At 40.4% G+C, this 14108-nt stretch overlaps 1 protein-coding gene across 1 annotated transcript; it reads left to right on the top strand.

The window, feature by feature from the left end:
• Positions 1-6514: 6514 nt before the first annotated feature.
• LOC130154935 (endogenous retrovirus group K member 7 Gag polyprotein-like) lies at positions 6515-9102 on the top strand. Its single transcript, XM_056351677.1, has 2 exons — positions 6515-8836; positions 8984-9102. The coding sequence occupies exon 1, from the start codon at positions 6515-6517 to the stop codon at positions 8543-8545; it is 2031 nt and encodes a 676-aa protein (XP_056207652.1). The 3' UTR covers positions 8546-8836; positions 8984-9102.
• Positions 9103-14108: the final 5006 nt, after the last annotated feature.

The following is a 14108-nucleotide window of genomic DNA, read 5'->3' as shown; positions in this document are numbered from 1 at the left end:
ATTTTTAATGTCTTGAGACTTAACTTTGACTGTTTCAGATTAATTATTATGTGCCCGTTTTTAAAAATAAGTGTACACTTCACTGTAGGAATGAGTGTACTGAATATTAATAGTTGTATTAGCAAACACTGCTGTTATGGCTGCATCAAACACTGTTGCAGATATGCCTAAAGACTACATCCCAGAACACTCCATATTTTACCATCATTATAGAATAGGATATTCTAGACATGAAAGGAAAAACTCAGAAGGATATATTACAGCTGCTAAGCACATTCCTTTTCCATTTTTTCCTCTTTCTTTTAGGAGCACTCCTCAGGAAAATGCTGAGAGACTGTAGGGTTCCAGATAGGAAAAGCACAGGAGGAAGAAAATAAGTAGTTACAGGAATAGAAAAAAATATTTAAGGCTCGTGTTCCCCCCTCCAACTTTTGGAACACATACCTGTAGGAACATCCATATAAAAAAAGAGAGCCCAAGACATCCAATTCCCTGCAGCAACTGAGAACCAATGGTACCACAATCATCCCTGCCATCCTTACTTGCTTTATTCTCAAATTTATATGATTATGGGTAGTTAAGGAGTATCCTAGAATGTCTAATTACCCTTATAGTTAATAAGAGCTTCCTATGTCTAAATTACAGTTCCTTTGCTGCCAGTTATGATTATAACTTTTTATGTGCAATTAACACAGAAAACAGTTTATTTCCTTCTAATTCACAGCTTTTTACATATGTGATTATCTCTACCAGGTCTTCCTATGACTCATCTTTTTCTTTTGCTCAAAAATCCCAGTTCTTTCATCTTTTGCCCACAGAGATTGTATATTCTAGACCTCGGCTCAGGCCTGTTTCTGACAAAGTGTATAGGAAAGTGGCTGAGTTGGAAATGGCGATGTGAAAGCACAGAAACCCTCGTGCACAGTACTAGTTCATGCTGGAATTCCAATATTCTCGGAGGTAAACAGCTGAAAGTCTTGACTGTCCCTCTATAAGCAGCAGCATAAACCCTGCTTTTCCATTAAATGTTAAATTAAATGACAACCCTCAAGCAGAAACAGGCAGATTTTCTCTCCAGTGTGTAGGAAAAAAAACCCCAAACTAACCAAAAGGGAACAATCACGTTCTTCAAATCTGGAAGCATACAGAATAGTGGAAAGGAAAAGCACAACAGGATTTTCAATACGTTTCTCTGTCTTCTGAGATATATAGATTGAAATGCTTTGCATATTTATTTTCATTTATCAAATGAGATTTGTTATAGCAATCATGAAAAATTAATATTGACTACATTAGGTATTCAGATACTTAACTGGAACATAGAAATAGAATGGTAAGATAAAATATAATGAAAATTTATTATCTGATTGCGCAAAGTTTGTTTTGTAAAACATGCTGTTCTACAAGTAGAAATTCAAGCTAGAAATACAAATAAAAATGAAAATGTTAAATAATTCATCTAAGTAATTTAATAATCCATGCCATACATGCAGAAAATCTATTTTTGAGAGGTACTCTAATGTTATAATAGTTGGCTTAAAATCAATACCCGACTAGAAAGTGTGCTTGTAGACAACATAAAATTGCCTGTACTATAACGGTGGCGGTGGTTTGATATAACCTGCGCTGCAAACAGTTTATCTACAGTTGGTGAATTCTGATCAATTTTTATAAAAACTGTTGTCTTACTGATTGCATCAAACTAAGTTAACATGGGAGGCAGGTTCTCCTGCCCTGTGCTGTCTATCACAACATAACAGCAGGAATCTGCCTGAGAGTCTTCATTAGGTCTTTGAAACCAGTGCAGGTAAGCAGCGATCCAGTCTCAGATGGTTTATAAATGACACATGGGACATTTGGCTGTCTGCAAACTGCAGGGCACTTGTCTTCCCCAGTACACTTCCCACATTCCTGGGATGCCAGAAGTGGTCACTGCAGACCCAAGGAGTGGGTACCATTCACACATCCCTCAGGCTGCTTGCCCTAGTACCCATACTTACTGGAGCACACTGAGGAATCCTCCCTGCCCACCACCTGGGATTCCTGCTGGCAAGACCAAGATCACCAAGGAGTCTGGGAAGACCATCTCCCCCTGCAGCACTAATACAGACATGATATTTTAAAAAGACTTCTATTTTTTCTGCCCTGAATCTGGAAAGGATGCATGAGAAACAACTGGAAGTGTGGTATTGCATTATAATGGCAGGGCACAATAACTTCAGATTTCCTGCTGATGTTTTAACCCCTAATAGCCTGGTAGTGCTCAAACACTTATCCAGGACTATGGAGTTTTTCTGACCAGTGGAAAATCTGCTGCATGAAATTAGTTCTTTTCCCTCCTTCCCTCTAATTTAGTAAGACATTCTATTAGGGTTAAAAAAAAAAATCCAAGTTCATTTCTTGATGTATGCACTTAGCTATTGCCTTTGAAACAGAATTTTTCAAACATCTCAATTCCTAGCAAACATTCACTCTACTATTACTAGCACTGTAAAGAGAACTTTGAAGCAAAAAGAATGGCAAATACAGAAATAGGATCACCTAATCCACCAGCTCACGGTGCACAGCAGGTCACTCTTTAAAACATTACAAATCCAAAAGCACTCAAATCTCAAACAAGTATCAGAAACATCTGTTAACATCAGAGAAAATAAAAGTCCACTGACAATGGATCATCAAGTGAAACACACAGATGGCAACTAAAAATCATTTTTTGGCAGCTCTTTCCCATAGTATTGCAGCCTGGTTTTCAAAGACCCTTCCTGTTCTTGCATGTGCTTTTTGATTTATACTTTAATACATTAAATCATCTGTCCCAAAATTTGCATGACATCTTTTGGCCTTAAAAGAAAGAAATCAATTAGCAAAGAGATTTTGAATAGCTTAAAGCATGAAAAAAGCTCTGGTAGTCTGATACTTCGGTATGGGACAGCTATTGAGCTCTTAAAGGCACATATTGTGTTCTAGTTAACACTATGCCTTTATACTCATTTCATGTACTTAAGTATGGAATGCATATTTTTTCTAAGTAAAACAACTAACCATGCATTCAAAAGTGCACTAGGTTTCATCTCTAAGAAAAAAAAAAGAAAAAAGGCTGCTTTGTTTGTATCTTGCTTTTGTTAAAAGACTGATAACCTTAGCAATTATAAGGTAATGATATCTCTTGATGCAAATGGAGCAACTTCTTATCAGTCACAGAAATGCCTGAAGATATTCATAGGTAGAATTTATTCATCAATTAACCAGAAACTTATTCACCACAAAACTTAAGAATTTGTTAGGTTACCCGAGTTTCAGATTTCCTCTCCTAACACATCAATTATAGCCCCAAAAAACATTAAAAAATATCTATTTAAGAGATCTAAATAATATTCATTGAAGATAAGAAAAATATATGCTACTGCAGTACACAGGGCCTTGATCCCTTTATGTAAATGTTCATAGGATTGTGAAAATACCCCACAGCATGAAATACAATTTTTCACACACCCTGAACAGAAGCCCGACTCCTAAGCTGACCTTTTTGAATGCCCGCTGCTGCGGTGGCAGATGCATCACTGTCACTGGCAACCAGGCACCAAGCACTGACCCTGTATCGCCCCCCCCAGCCTCCTGGGCGATGTGTGCCAAGTCTATTCATACAAGAGACATACCTCTGTCAGAAAACTTTCAGAAGGAAAACGAGAACTTCCAGTACCCAAAGTGGTTATGCTATCCCTGTTGATTGCAAGAAAAAGTTCTTACAAGATGCTCCTCCACTGGGGAAGAGCACTGGAATGACTTTGACATTGTCGCTTTGGACTGAAGCTATGTAGTGACACCGAACAGTTTTACCAAGATTTGTTTCCAATTTGAAGTAGGACCACTTTGAGTGTGTTCCTTCTTCTGTTAGTTTTCAGGAATTTTCTGGTGTTTAATAGAATTGTCATTACATCTGGATACTTAATGTACTCACCAAAACATTGTTTTAATGTAAAGAATTAATGATGATTAGTGTTACCTTCTGGTCTGACAGTATCTTTGATTTAAGGATTCTGTACTTTGTGATGAAATACAAACATCTGATGCATAACTTATGTAAATACTTATATCTCTCGGTTTTAATATTGGCACTAAACAGTATATAAATAACCGATTGGAACTGTGAATATAACCAATAGGATACAAATCATCAATTTAAGTTTCTTGCCTGCTAAACAATAACATCTAGAGACAAATTTTATAAGATAAAATACAGGATAAGAATTACTTTACATGGCTCTAGCTAAAAAAGAAACAGAAAATGAGTTGTTCTGGCAATGTTGTCATTTCATCTCTCTAGTCCACCCCAAATAAACACTAAGATTTCTAACTACAGAAAGTCAAATTCTTGATAGCAAGGCTTTTTGTCTGAACATGTGCACTTCTCTAGTCCTACATATAGTCAAAACTGTCAGAGCAGCTATAAAGCTTCCTGAAGCCATACAGTTTTATGGGACAGGGAGGCGGAGAGGGGTGATGTTGACCCATAGTTGCTTTTGGTATTGGACTTCCAACACACTCTTAGAAATCTAAGTCTTCAGTTCTTATGGTTTTATTATAAAAGACTGCAAATTTTGCCAAGGGTCATTTCATCCTCATGGATTAACTCATATGCCTTTTAGCCAATGCAGATTATTATTACTTGGTTCTTAAAAAAGTGGTCACAATGGTCTTTTTTTTTTTTATCATTGTTTTTGTTAATTATTTTCCCCTCACACATATGTGGTTCATTGTAGAAAAAAAAGCCCTCTCACTAAAATCAAGTTTATTATCTAAAGAGGGTAAAAGGTGGCCTATTTCACGTAGGTGGGCTGTCATGCATGTCACATCCTTTTTTCCCCAGGGGGTGTCCCTACCGGGTGACAGCTGCCCAGAAGTGGACTTTGCTTCAGCTCACCCAGAGCCAATCCATTTATTTCAAATGTCCTAGAACAGGCAAATCCAGCCCCACACTCCCAGATAGTCTTGCACAGAGAAGAAAGATGACTTTTCCCATTCAAAGCACTAAACTGTGAGAGGCTGGAACAGATTATGCTCCTCTCATCAGGTTACTGAGAAAGGGGGGCAAGCCCAAAGTGTTGTTTGGGAAGCCTGTTGCAGCAAGCACAGACAGCCGTTGTGCCATGTCAGGCAGCATGTTGCGTAGACATACACCCAAATAGCAGTAGCAGGCAGGATAAAAATTAAGCAAAATGGACCACTAAAATCTGCGTTTCAGGAAAGGACACGGAGACTGTGCATCTGTGCAGACACAGCCCCCTTTTTTCCAGCTAGATCTGATACAGGCAGGAGCCAGGCAGCCACAAGCTGGAGACAGCCAGAGCCTGCAATACACAACCTTTTTGCGCAGGTTCAAGACAGAAGCTGTGCTTTTAAATTCTATATTCTCATTTGCTTTGAGACAGAGTCAATAACACCAGACTTAAAATTACAAAATTATTTTTACTTATCACTGTCTTCCCCCACCACATCTAATATTCTATTTTTCCTCTATGCCATCTTCATTCTTTTGTAAGCTTTTTTCCTGGTTATCTTCAGTAGGTTATTAAATATCTATATATCTATATATCTATATCTATCTATCTATCTATATCTATATATATATCTATCTTGCTACTGGATATATTAACTGTGCCCTGATGAAACATACTCCTGTCAGTCTCCTATCTGTGTGTCTGATTCTGTAAACCTTTTCTCATCTGAGAAGTCTCCTGAAATAAACTTGATCCAGTAAAGCACTTTAGTGCATGAAGTCAATAGACCTATTCATTGCTTAAAGGTAGCCATAAGCCTTAAGTGCTCTTACTGTGGGGGCCCAAGAAAGAAAGGACTATTCATGACAGTAAGTGCTTTTTAAATTTGCCCTATAATGAAAAGCCTATTAGTGTTACATTTAGAGTGGCTGTTTGTTGGGGCTCTTGCTGTATTGAATGATTATACTGAACTCTGAAGCAAGTGGAAAAATACTGAAGAAATAAGACGAGGTTACGGCCAGAACAGTGGGATGAAGAAAAAGGAGCAAATTGCAGATGTTTGCTCAAAAGCAAGGCCAACCGGACGTGATAAGAGGAGCTGGGAAACCGCAGAAAGGAGCCTACGTGCCAGAGAAAGCAGAAACAGAAATCTTCCCAGTAAACAATTGTTAACCAATCATATTATTATACGCTTGTAAAATAGCCAACCACATTATTGCACGCTTATAGAATGCCTTATAAAAGTCTACCTGGTTTGTACAATAAACGGATCAGATCTTGAACTCTGTGAGTATTTGAATCTGACTCCCGCTCGCCCGAAATGCCCGCAGCATCTGGTGACCCCGACGATCCGATGAGGGTCGACAGGATCGGTTAAAAGTCAGGAAGATTCATTAAGGATCGTGTTACAAGCTGCGGAGCCGGCGAGGATCCTGCTGCCAGCGGAGAGAGAGCTGGGCGCCCGAAGAAAGGCGGAACGTGCACGGCTGACCGGTGAGTCAGGGAATTTAAGCAGGATGGGAATCACTGCATCAGTGGTGGAAAAAGCAATCGTAGACAATTTGATGAAACTGGCAGAAAAAACTGAAACGCCAGTCTCACGGCAGGCAGTAGTTGATCTGCTATGTTGGAGTCGCCGCCGTGGTTACCTTGCTTCTACGCAAGATGTATATAATAATGAAACATGGAAGAAAGTAGGAGAGGACTTATGGGAATCTGTGCAAGTTGGGACTAAGGGGGTAAAGACTTTGGCTCGCACGTATCGAGCGGTACGGGGCATGGTCGCGCAGTTACACGGTGAGGCGCAAGTCGCTGCAGCTGTTAAAGCTGCAGTGCGGTCTCCCAGCGATCCTGCTGCTCAGTGGGAGGAAGAGCCAGAGGGACAGCCTCCGTGTGAAAATCCCCCCGATTATACATCCAAAGCTTATCCAGTACTGACTACTGCTGAACGAATAGCGTGGGGATTAGATGATGAACTGCCACCCTGGTGTCCTGAAAAGGAACAAACGGCAAGCGGCAGACAGACATTAGTACCGGTAACTGGCTGTAAGTCTGCTGGGATGGGAACAACACAGCCCACAGCTCCTCTTAAGGAGGAAATGGAGACTGAGCCTGAACCGTTTAACAATCTGCCTCCTTTACCTCCCGAAAGTGGCAGTCTTTACAGTAGTGATGAGGAGGGAGCACCGACGCCTTATTCGGCATTACGGAAACAGCTGCGAGAGCAGGAAAAGAAGATGTCCGACCTATTACATCATATGGAGAGGCTCGACAAGGACTCTAAAAAGAAAGATGTTAAAAAAGCGTATAAAAGTGCCCATAAGGCTATAATTGAGGGGTTAGAGGCTCTGGGGGATAAAATTGAACGGGATGCGTGCGCGGTACCTATAGACCCTAATTTTGATCCTCGAAGGCGATACAGGGGCCTGGTAGAGAATTGTAGCATAGAAGGGGATTTTTCGTTTACCCCATTAGCTGCCCCTGTAGTGTTGCGTCAGGGTCAACCGACATGGGAACCCCTGGATTGGAAATTGGTGCAGGGTATTCAAAAAGCTATAATGCAATATGGTCATAATAATAAGCTAGTGAGAAATCAGGTAACAGCCTTAATTAAGTATACTGAGTTGGTGCCAGCCGACTTAAGAGCAGTTATGGAGCTTATCCTGTCTCCAACAACATTCATGCTTTGGTTAGCAAAGTGGCAGGAAAATCTAGAGTTGAAACTTATAGATAATATTCATTTGCCACAAGGGGATCCTTTACGAGTAGCGCCGTTAGATGCCTTAATGGGTACGGGTCCTTATCGTGATGGAGCTGCACAAGCAGCGTTACATACCAGAGTATTACAACAATCGAAACAAGCTGGGTTAGCAGCTTTCTTGGCGCTACCTCAATTGCATACGCCAACCTTACCATATACAAAAATTTTGCAAAAACCTAATGAATCCTTTTTTAGTTTTGTTGACAAGTTAAGAGAGGCCATTGATAATGCTCCTAACGTCACTCCAGATCTCAAAATTATTTTGACTAAAGAAATCGCTGTACAAAATGCAAATGCCACTTGTAAACAACTTATAGCATCCTTACCCCCTGGGGCATCCATCACTCAGATGATAGAGGCATGCGCAAGGGCTCCTTTGGTTGAGGAAGAGGCCAAGGCAAAAATACATGCCAATGCTCTAGCAGTAGCTCTAAACAACAACAAAGTGCACGGCCGAGGGGATCGGGGATCTAGGCCAAAATGTTATCAATGTGGACAGGAAGGTCACTTTAAACGTGACTGCAAAAAGAATCTAGGAGACAAGTCTTTGTTGAATGGAAATTGTTTGCGTTGTCAAAAATTTGGTCATAAAGCGGCCGATTGTCGCTCAAAATTTAAAAAAGATGGTACACCCCTTTCTGTTCCGGGAAACGGGAACAGCCGCGTTCTGAGGGACGCGGCCAAGAAATATCCCCAGAACCCAACAAAGTCCATGGCTGCCTCGGCGAGCTGTGTTCAGCCACCAGAGGAAGTGCAGGAGTCGATCTGGCCGTGGCAGAACCCATAAATATTACCGATGACAAAGTACATGTACTTCCTTCTACAGTTAGTGGCCCTTTGGGTTATGGTTTATCTGCACTCCTTATAGGACGCTCTTCTGCGTCAAAAAAGGGGATTTTTGTTCTTCCTGGTTGCATTGATGCCGATTATACCGGACCTATTGGAATTATGGTAAAAGTTTTTTCTCCACCTGTTCATATTCCAGCAGGAAGCACTATTGCACAGCTCGTTCCATTCCAAGCTACTGTCCCTAAAAAAGGAGAAAAGGACAGGGGTCGAGGTGCATTTGGCTCAACGGGTATGCCTAATATTGCCTTTTGTCAACTTGTTGGTGCCGAACGGCCAAAATGTAATGTTAAGATATCTGGTCCACAAGGTGTAATTCTTCCTAATGTTTCAATGATGATTGATACTGGCGCTGATGTTACTGTTCTTCCTTTCTCAGTTTGGCCTACCATGTGGGAATTAGATAGTGCGGGTTCAACCATTTCAGGCATTGGGGGAAGTCGTCTGACACAGGTCAGTAAAAACTTCATTCTTTTCACGGATCAAGAAGGACATCAAGCATGGGTAAAACCATATGTCCTACATACATCATTGTCCTTGTTAGGTAGGGATGTACTCTCCCAATGGGGAATGAGAATCTCTACAGATTTTTGATTGGGGCCATTGATAGCAGCTCTCGCCCAACTTTAAAATTAAAATGGAAATCAGAAACTCCTGTATGGGTTGATCAATGGCCCTTACCTCAAGAGAAGCTGCAACACATTCAAGAATTAGTCCAAGAACAATTGGATTTAGGTCATATCAGACCTTCTGTTAGCCCATGGAATACACCCATTTTTACAATTCAAAAGAAATCAGGGAAATGGAGATTATTACATGATTTAAGAGCAATAAATGAAAAAATGGTTGACATGGGTGCCCTTCAGCCTGGACTGCCTTCTCCCGCTATGTTACCACAAAATTGGGACCTATTAATTATTGATTTAAAAGATTGTTTTTTCACTATTCCCCTGCATGAAGATGATTGTGAAAAATTTGCATTCACAGTACCAGCTATAAACCGTGCCGCTCCAGCAAAAAGGTATGAGTGGGTTGTACTACCTCAGGGTATGAAAAACTCCCCAACAATATGTCAGTGGTTTGTGGATTTAGCTTTACAATCCTGGAGAGAAAATAATCCTAACCTCATTACCTATCATTATATGGATGATCTTTTAATAGCCAGCCCTTACACACTAGCCCATGAAAAACAACAGGAACTTATACAGTGTCTACATACTTTTGGATTGGTTATAGCAAAAGAAAAGGTACAAAAAATAGCGCCCTGGAATTATCTTGGCTTGCGCATCTCAGAAACAAGAATTCAGCCACAAAAAATTATTAGTGTCCCAAATATAAAAAACGTTAACGATGTCCAGAAGCTAGTCGGAGACATTCAATGGTTAAGAACTTTTTGTGGTATTGCCAATACGGATTTGGCTCCTTTATTCGCGTTATTGAAGGGTAGTTCATCACCCGCTGATCCCAGATCTCTTTCACCTGAAGCTGAAAAAGCCCTAGAAAAAATTACACAGAAAATTCAAAATGCCGGAGTGGACAGGCGATTATTGAATTGTCCATTTACCCTACTCGTGTATAACCAAGACACAGAAATTGTGGCTATAATAGCACAATTGCCTGTCGATCGATCTATGATTTTGTTAGAATGGGTTTTCCACAGTAACACCTTAAAAACCACAGTTACTACTAGAGCGGACGCAGTAGGACAGTTATTGCTGAAGGCACGAGAACGTTTGCGTACTCTTGCAGGATGCGACCCTGAAAAAATTATTTTACCTGTGAAAAATTTGTCCTTGGCTAACTGGTGGATTCAGATTTCTGAGTGTTTTGCTGTGGCGACCCTAGGTATTCAATTAGATAATCATTATCCCAATCACCCCTTATTCAAAACTTCCTTAGTATTGGAGGAAAAATCTTTACAACAACAAAATCCTATAAAAAATGCACTTACGGTTTTTACCGACGCTAGCAGCAAAACTCAAAAATGTGGTTATGCCTATAAGGATGACAGGAACAATTGGATTTCTCATATAGAACAAATGGAAGGTTCAGTTCAAATTTTGGAATTAAAAGCGGTATTAATGGTGTTTCAGGAATTTCGCAATGTCCCTCTTAATATTGTAAGCGATTCTAAATATGTTGTTGGAGTAGTTTCACGTCTTTCGCGTTCCCTTTTAGGGTCTTTTATAAATAACAGACTTATGGCCCTGGTTATTCAGATGTGGAATGAAATAAATTTTAGACAAGTTCCTTGGTGGGTTACACATATTAGAAGTCATCTAGATTTACCTGGTGTTTTATCGGAAGGCAATGCTTATATAGACACTCAGGTGGCATCCCCAGTATTACAAAATTCCCCTTTAAAACAAGCAACAGAGTCACATGCCTTTTTTCACCAATCCGCTCGGTCTCTCCAAAAACAGTTTGGCCTGTCTCGTCAGGACGCTAGGACTGTCATAGCGGCCTGTCCTGATTGTGCCAGGCTGACACCTCTTCAACAGGAAGGTACAAATCCTAGGGGGTTACAACCTCGACAAATCTGGCAAACTGATGTCACAGAATTCACTCCATTTGGAGTACTTAAATACGTCCATGTCACAATTGATACCTGCTCGAAAGCTATTTGGGCGACTGCTCATAAGTCTACCAATGCTGTTGCCTGTATTCAGCATTGGACGTCAGCCATGGCTGTGTTGGGCCACCCAGATATGGTGAAAACAGATAATGCCCCTGCGTATCTTAGTGCCCGAGTAAAGACCTTTTTGCTGCACTGGCAGGTGAAGCACGTTACCGGAATTCCATATAATGCTGGTGGTCAAGCAATTATTGAACGTGCCCATCAATCATTAAAACATTATCTGTCTGTTTTTCGAAAAGAGGGGGAGAAGAGTCCTCATGTAATAGTGGCAAAAGCATGCTATGTACTGAACTGGTTGAACCCCAGAACGGAATGTACTGAACAGCCGATTTTCTATCACTTTTCTAATAATCCCAACGATTTTTCGACTCGTGACATAGCTGTCCAGGTATTTGACCCTGTCTCAAATTGTTGGTCAGGGCCTCATAATTTATTAACGTGGGGTCGGGGTTATGCATGTATCTCCACAGGGGCAGTGACTAAGTGGATTCCGGCAAAATGGGTTCGCCCGTGGATTGAAAACCGACCCACTGAAAAGAAAGAGCAGGGTAATTACAACAAGATTGATTCCTAAATGGACAGGAGGGATCAGTGGGTACAGTGGACCCGGCATTGAGAACAGTTATTCCGACCACCACGACCAGATGAAGAAAAGCGGTTTGTAAATAAGTTAACATACATTATTCTGCCCATCTTATAGCAGTTGCCTCGAGAGATACAATGTCAATTACCCTCTGGTGAATTGTCTTTGTTACACTATAATCGTATCGTGCATGCGTTGCAGGATCTTTTCGGACAAGGACCGATAAAAACAGAGAACTCTTGTCCTATATGTGCTACTTCTTGTAATTCAAGAGTTACCCTGTATCGTGAATATTGTAAAAAGTTGAAGTATATAGGCGAAAGGCTTTACACTCTTGGCTGTGTCCACCCTGTCGGTATAGAATCTTACGTTTTGGTTCCGGCGGTTTTTTTCCCTTCTTACTGGGACACATGCCCCTACTTTTTCAGGTATAAACGAGGCCTTACAATTATTGTTGTTTGTTATTCTTTTGTTACTTTTAGTGCCTTGCCTTTTACAATGTTTTCAGAGCTGTGTGGAACGTAATATTAATGCTGTATTTAAAAAGAAAGGGGGAGGTGTTGGGGCTCTTGCTGTATTGAATGATTATACTGAACTCTGAAGCAAGTGGAAAAATACTGAAGAAATAAGACGAGGTTACGGCCAGAACAGTGGGATGAAGAAAAAGGAGCAAATTGCAGATGTTTGCTCAAAAGCAAGGCCAACCGGACGTGATAAGAGGAGCTGGGAAACCGCAGAAAGGAGCCTACGTGCCAGAGAAAGCAGAAACAGAAATCTTCCCAGTAAACAATTGTTAACCAATCATATTATTATACGCTTGTAAAATAGCCAACCACATTATTGCACGCTTATAGAATGCCTTATAAAAGTCTACCTGGTTTGTACAATAAACGGATCAGATCTTGAACTCTGTGAGTATTTGAATCTGACTCCCGCTCGCCCGAAATGCCCGCAGCAGCTGTTCCTATGGAGACTAAGGAGTGAATTCAGCATCCATTTTAATTCCCTCCCAGAAGCACTATCTAGGAGAGAGCAGATGCCTCTGTCTGCCTGCTCTCCTGAGCATTGACAAAGTGCTTGGGCAAGAACAAGACAAGATGAAACTTTAGAACTTTTATGGAGACTCTAGTAATGCTTAAACATTAAGGATGGGCAGTAAGCTAAACCAAAACCAATTCCCAGGACTCACGTGTGACATCTACTACTACAGAATGACTAGAGTCTTTAACACTAGTCATAAAATGCATGCAAAATCCTTCATGTAGTGATGAATTAAGTTTCAACAGCAAGTTACTTTGTCATACTGGTTGCACTGTTTCCACTGCATTTGGATGAGGCTGCTATCAAAAAAAATCTCCAATTACAAATTACATTACAATAAACAGGGGAGAAGATCTCAGCTTTTGCAGCTTGCTTTCATCTAGCAGCACTCTTTTACTGCACATATTGCACAAGCCATTAACTACAAGTAAAATCACTTTCTCTGCTTTTTAAATAAATAATCAGAAATACCAAATTTCTTTTCAGGACATAAAGTAACATCTGCTCTCCAGATATGACACAGCAAAAAAATACACTGACCCATTCAATCTCTGAGCCTCCAAATATACCATTAACAGGTAGCCCCTCTGTAACTGCAAGGATCTGCTCCTCAGCAGAAGAGAATAAAAATGACTGCATGTTCCAATTTTCTAAGGCATCCTCAAGGCTAAAATTATAGATGTTTTAAAGGCCTGAGAGGTAAGCCCCTGGGGTTCCTTGCTGTGTATTGATTAAGAAATAAATGGGATCATTAACTTGTTAGCAAAGTATCGTGAGGAGAAGCAGTCTCATGGAATTTCAAGAAATCAATTTCACATTAAAACTTACTTATTTTCTTACTATTTTATGGAAAAGAAGATGCCAAGGTCTAGATCAAACGGTCTAAGTACATGACGAGAAATTACAAACTCCAGAGTTCAAAATAAAAGGCTGATACTGAGCCAGACTATGGCCATAAACCAGAATATTAATGTGTTTGTAAACAGGGAATACAAACTGGCTCTAGTCCTTTGCTGCTACTCTGTGAGAGCTGAGGGATCCTAACCCAGTCACTTTAAAGGTGGTTGGAGTTTTGCTGTTGACTTAAACAGGAGCAGAACTGAGAACATGCAATTGCAGAACACTTTGGATGTGAAGACTGTGAGTATCTTTTGTAATTATTGTCAACACAAGGGACACAGGACAGTATTGCTTCCTATGTTTTCCCTTTCATGGAAAGCTTTATGCTAGATAAGCATAGAA

This window comes from Falco biarmicus, chromosome 9, assembly GCF_023638135.1.
Source record: "Falco biarmicus isolate bFalBia1 chromosome 9, bFalBia1.pri, whole genome shotgun sequence".
Lineage (NCBI taxonomy): Eukaryota > Metazoa > Chordata > Aves > Falconiformes > Falconidae > Falco > Falco biarmicus.
Note: the sequence above shows the minus strand (reverse complement) of the source record. Positions and strands in the feature narration are given on the sequence as shown.

Excerpts from the sequence above, each read along its gene's own strand:
- LOC130154935 (XM_056351677.1), top strand. The coding sequence starts at position 6,515 with ATGGGAATCACTGCATCAGTGGTGGAAAAAGCAATCGTAGACAATTTG.